General features: G+C 35.8%; 1 protein-coding gene across 1 annotated transcript in view; it reads right to left on the bottom strand.

The window, feature by feature from the left end:
* Positions 1-2,110: 2,110 nt before the first annotated feature.
* tmem163a (transmembrane protein 163a) overlaps positions 2,111-6,161 on the bottom strand; it is a 40,777-nt gene continuing 36,726 nt past the window's right edge. Inside the window, exon 8 of the mRNA XM_082174885.1 lies at positions 2,111-6,050. Within this exon, the coding sequence (XP_082031011.1) occupies positions 5,990-6,050 (61 nt within the window). The 3' untranslated portion in view covers positions 2,111-5,989. The remainder of the gene's footprint in view (positions 6,051-6,161) is intronic.

Raw genomic sequence — 6,161 nt, 5'->3', positions numbered from 1 at the left:
TTACACTTGAGGCGGGTCTTGTGGGGGTGGAATGGATCAGGAGATTCCAAACATTCCCTCTGGCTTTGGGGCAACATTTGAAAGCTCGACTCCTCTCTGAACACAACTTCCAATTGCCCAAGAGATTCGGCTGTTGTGGACTGTCTGTCACCATGGCTCCAAGCTTGAGTTTGACTCTACGCCTGCATCCAGTGTGAAATCTGTTCATTCAGCACAGTCTGACACAGACTTCAGTGTCTCGCAGTCAAGAATTTATTGTGGAAGTGCTCTGAAATCCAAGAGTCATATGGTAGTTTCCACAAGTTCTGATTATTATAAAGCTGAAATTACACAGATTCTGTAATTAAAACATTACTAAGAAATTAAAGCTTTAGCCTATGTTCTGCCGGGAAGACTCAATTGTTACGTCACTTATCTATCCAATCGTGTTCTAATACTTGTAGTATACAAGATCGATACTTACACATGTCTGAGTTCGCAGATGATGATGCTTTCATTCACCTCCATCCTCCCCACCACCACCAGGATGGTCCCTTCCCATACCTCCCAGGGAGTGGGCTGTTAATAAATGTATACTTGTTATGGTATTTTGCCTCCCGAGTCTTTCTGGTAGAACTGCTTATAGGCCTACATGTGACTGACATAAACAACAGATCTACCTGTGAAGTATTATTGATAGATGTAATGTTAAGCAACTTAATGTAGTTACAGTGCAAACTTACATGAATAGTCAAGGTTTTTGTAAACATCCCTGCTTCACCTGACTATCTTTCACCATCAAAAAGGTACCATGGTATTACCAATGTTTTTCTGCAGAGGTCACATGTGAGAAACAAATCTGTCATCTTTCTAGTTCTGCCTCCTACTGGTTGTATGAAGTATTACACACATTCACTTCACCAGCACGTAATACAACTTAAAAGATGCAGGCCTACTAAACATCAAATCGCCACAAACAAGTCCTTATTTACAAAACCTACAATGTGTAGGTACTTCTTACTTCATTCAACATAGACTTGTGCAATTACCTGTCCCATTTGTAATTGGTAAGCTAGGCCTTTACATGTAGCTTTTGTTTAAGTGAAAGAACAACGTTTATAACAACGTTTTATTTTTTGGGAAATCTTTAAGATAGGCTTGTCTGTATAAAATTTGGTCAGAAAAACGTACACAAATAAGAGTTGTGTGTTGTGTCCTGTTGAATTGTCATGTTGTGTAGGCTATGGAACTACGTGTTAACATCTCCCCATCTAGTGGTCATAAATGAAAAGTGCAAAACCTCATACTGAAATAAATCAAGACTGCATTCATTGAAAGAGAGAAATAAACATTTCAGCATTGCTGCTTGCGTTGTTGTGATAGGGGAGACACGGGCTTGTCACTTTCTTTCTTTTTTACTCCAGTGAATGTTTATGTCCAGTGAGTGTAGGCTATACATTTTTGTACACTAACGGTCAAAAGTAGGCTATGTTTTTGAAAGGAGACTCTTATAAGCTGCATTTTATTTCAGCAAATATAGCCTACATTAAAACAGTAATATTGTGAAATATTATTAGGCTACAGTTTATAAGAACGGCTATCTATTTTAAAATTGAATTTATTGCTGTGATGTCATCATATCAAAGCTGAATTTGCAGCAAAAGCTGAATGCATCATTCTAATATGATGATTTCAAAAGTTTGGGCAAAGAATACTTCACAGGAAAGCTGCCACAGGACCAAGAAAAACAACAACAACAACAACAACAATAAAGGCCTATTAAAAGTTATTTTAAATTGTAATAATATTTCACAATTATATGCCTTCTGTTTTCACTGTATATTTGGTCATACAAATACAGCTTGGTGAGGAAAAGAGACTTTCAAAAACATAAAAAAACGTAATTATTCAAAAAGTAGTTTTTATGTACATACTGTAACTTTAAGCATGTCTTCGCTTCATCATGCGTCTATAAGATTGAATTTATGAAGGTTTTCCATATAGGCTACTCATTAATGTTTATGAAAGCACAACAGTTACTACTTTGAGTTTGAGTAGATTTGTCATGTAGCCTATTTGTAACGAGTGACATTAATCAGTAGTACACAATCCAAAAACTGATTACACAAAATCTGGTTGGTAAGAGTTTTTATTTTTGTACAACATAATAGGTCAAGCTATTTCACATCTTCTCCAGAAATATAGATCAGTATTACTATTGGAATAAATACATTCAGAACCTCTCATCTATGTGCAGACATTATAAATGTGTTGTGTGTGCATTTGCTTGTGCATGCGTGTGCTTGTGTGTCAGTGTGAGTTTGTGCAGCATTTTGTGGGTGTGTGGTGTTTTTTCATGCAAAGCGTTGCAGTATTAACTGAGCAGTGAGCCTATTGCTTAAGACTAAACTACAGCATTAGTACAAAGAAGGCCTCAGCCAAACTAAAACAGGGTCTAGCTGTCAGTTTGTCTTTGGAATATAGACTGATTTATGATTCGAACAACCATCACAACCTATACTAAGCAAATGTAATAATTTATGCATTGTGTGACCCTGATGATATTTATAGTAATGCACAAGCGACTACAGCCACTGAAGTCTATGAACAGACAGCGCTGTTCTCCTACCTATGTGTCAGCTGATGGTACGTTACAGCCTAACACATGCTTAGATTTACAAACTAGCACAATATACCTGATGAGAATGAACGAATAAAGCAAATGACTCATAATAAACGACCTGCCTTTTCTGGCAGTTGTGACCTGACATCTGAATATTATAAATACTCAATACCAAATTTTGTAAACATAATACAGTATTAATTTGGCACATTGAAAAATCGGTTACCATGGGCAGTTTATACACATATACAGTCAAGTCAGTACAGTTTATATAGGATTATGGAGAAGAAAAAAAATTAAAGTTATAACACAAGGATTTCCATCGATACGTATATGGAATGAGCATAATGCTATTGCATTATGGCACAAACACGCCACTTGAGTAAAAATCAGTAATAAATAAAAACAATAACTTTGTCATGATGATAAAAAGAACACAAATATGAGACGTTCTGCTTTAAAGTTTCCCTCTTCAGATGAGATCACATTGAGCAGTGCACAAAAGGCTTTTGGAGTCTGTGCTTCAGTTATTTGTTGACTCGTGATTGTCTGGTAATATTGGTACGATACATCAGTAGGTGTGCAGTAGGTGAGCTGTGAACCGAACCAACCGATCAGTCATTTACATTCAGTTACATTTACATCCCAACTATATGAGACAAAAAAATTATACAAGCAAAAAAATTCCGATGCTCAATATTAATTAAGTAAAAGATAAAACAAAGAAAAAATCAAAAACAGTCAAAACATCTCCCACAGAAGCTCATTTGCTTAAACATGTCAAATACTTTGTTCGTCTGTAACATGAATTTGAGTTGATGTACTTGGGATGGTCAGTGACAAACTGCATTGGAACATTAGATTAAAAAAAAAACATAATTGCTGTGCTTAGGAAGCAGGTCATGTAAAATGTGTGAATGAAAAAAATGATGTTAATTCAAATTAGTGGGCATTTTTATATTTGCTGATGTGTTTATATATGAATAAAATAAAAAGATTTTAAAATACACTAACATTCAAATTTTTGAGGTTTGACAAACATGTTGATAAACATTTTTATGGTTTTGAAAGAAATCTCTTATGCTCACTAAGGCTGCATTTGTTTGATCAAACCACAATAAAAACAGTAATGTTGTGAAATTTTATTGCAAGTTAAAATAACTTTTTTATATATTTAAATACGTTTAAAAATATAACTTATACGTGTGATCACTCCAGTCTTCAGAGTGACATGATCCTTCAGAAATCATTCTAATGCAGATTTGCTGCTCAAGAAACATTTATATCAATGTTGTAAACAGTTATGCTGTTTTTTCCAGAATTCTTTGATGAGTAAAAAGTTCAAAAGAACAGCATTTATTTGAAACAGATTTTTTTTGTAACATTATAACAGTCTTTACTGTCACTTTTGATTAATTGAATGCATTCTTGCGGAATAAAAATGTACTAAAAATTGTTACTGAGCTTTTGAATGGTATTGCAGTAGGTCACAAATAACAAACATTTGTATTTATGCTTCAGTCTCTGTGGAGAAAAAATAAATGAAAGTTGAAAACCCATTATATTATACATTAGTATTGTCAAACAGTGCAGTAAGAAACTAAAATGTGCTTTGTTTTTCCAATGATTTGCTCTCCATTGCAGAATAAGCCCTCCCTCACAAACCCTCCATAATTCAACAATCCTTCATTCTGTCTACCGGAGTCCAAATCAATCATTTCCACATCAGACGATACTTCAGGCCATTCTAATCTCATTCTGTCTTGGCACGAAAGGAACATCTGATGAATTCTATTGCAAGTGGCAAACAGACACAGCAGTGCAAGCCAAGAAAATCACTGGTTAAACTTAGTGAATCGTCACACAGCAAAAGTCAGATTAACTGATTTAATTATAATAAGACAAGTGTTGCTAAATACATGAACAAAGATTTTTTAGCACTGAATTGCAAAGCACGCAATATCAAGCGAAAAAGTTACAGTAAGACAAGTAGATTGATTTAGGAATATTTGTCTGTCTTTTTTATTGGATGTTCAAGCTGCTACAACCTTATTTTGACTGTTGACTCATAAGGATTCGATGTATGTGAAAGATCACTAATGCACTGTGGACTTTTCCTGTTAACATTGAAGCTATTTTTTCCAATATCAATATTTCATATAATTATCTTGCTGACCCTGAACTGTGGTTTTGAGAGGATTTTAGCCTACAGTATATTTGTGCGTACCTCTGGAAATTCCTGTGTGCTTTCTTCACTGAAATATGTTTTACCTCTACACTGGAAATGTGGCTGATCTCTAGCCTGAGATGTTATTTACAATAGTGTACAGTAAAATATAAACACACCTAACAAAGTGTGACCTATAATTAAATAGTTATGGGGTAACAGGTGGGATGATGAGATGGAACAGAAAGATGACATCTAAAACGGAGCTAAAATGCATTATAAGAGTTGCGTGGTTTCAAATACACATTCAAAATTTTTTGTATAAATGAATATTTTTCCTTCATAATTTAAAAACTAATGGTTATAGAAAGAAACAAATAACATAAAAATGTGACACAAAAGAATTTCATGGATGTGACCAAAGCATGATGATGATAAATGCTGATCTCTGTTTAAAACCAAGTGTGTCCAGAAACCAACCAAGTGAAAACCAAGTGTGCAAGTCCTGAAAAGTGAAGCCAAAGCATTTCGATCGCCCCCTGGTGGCTGGCTGCAGTATAGGTCTTAATCTAACCTAATCTAATGGGACAAACCAAACTAAAAAATCCAATTACATTTCAAATATGTTTTTTTCCAAAGATGGTCTCGGTCATTTTAGGAAGTTGTCATCACGTAGACGTATTTTCAAGTGTTTGTTTTCCCAATAAGTTTGATTTTAGTTTGTTTTTGAAATCAGGGCGTACTATTGCGATTGAGTCTGCAGGAGTGGGAGTCTTGGCGGGACCTTGATGCCGCGGCTCCACCTCAGGATCACTAGATCCTGCGCAGACTCGGGCATCGAACGACGTAATCGGCAACGACCAATACTGGGATATTTTGGCTTGATTTTTCTACTGTGGAAGGAAGCGGAGACACGCTGTCCTTTTGTTTTTTACAGTCTATATTTAAAACCAATGACTATCCAGGATGATATCTTGGAGTGCCTGGATTGCACATTGACCAGCTCGTTGTCCTCCCTCTTTCCGTCTTAAATGTTGTGCTGAGTGAAAGAGGACATCAGGAGCTGGTCGGAGTGATGGCTCTACAAGTACGTGATGCTGAAATGGCTGCCAGCAGACTTTATTCCTGGATGTATTTGGGTATTGTGTGTGTTGAGAGAGCAGCAGGAGCAGAGAGGAATGGATGGATCCATACAATGCCTTTTTCTCTCTGAACCAACTTTACTCAAAGCGCTCATAGTTTCGAGTTTGTCTTACTCGTGGTACCATGTCAATCAACAGCCTGCAGGAGAAAGCAACAATGGAAATATCCTCATTAGAGACATTATAGTGTGGCTGACTAATGTCTTAAAGTTATGGAGAAAATAGAAACTATCGGTATGTTCTGTTTATA

This window comes from Leuciscus leuciscus (assembly GCF_965113295.1).
Source record: "Leuciscus leuciscus genome assembly, chromosome: 7".
Lineage (NCBI taxonomy): Eukaryota > Metazoa > Chordata > Actinopteri > Cypriniformes > Leuciscidae > Leuciscus > Leuciscus leuciscus.
This window is presented reverse-complemented; position numbering and strand designations above follow the sequence as displayed.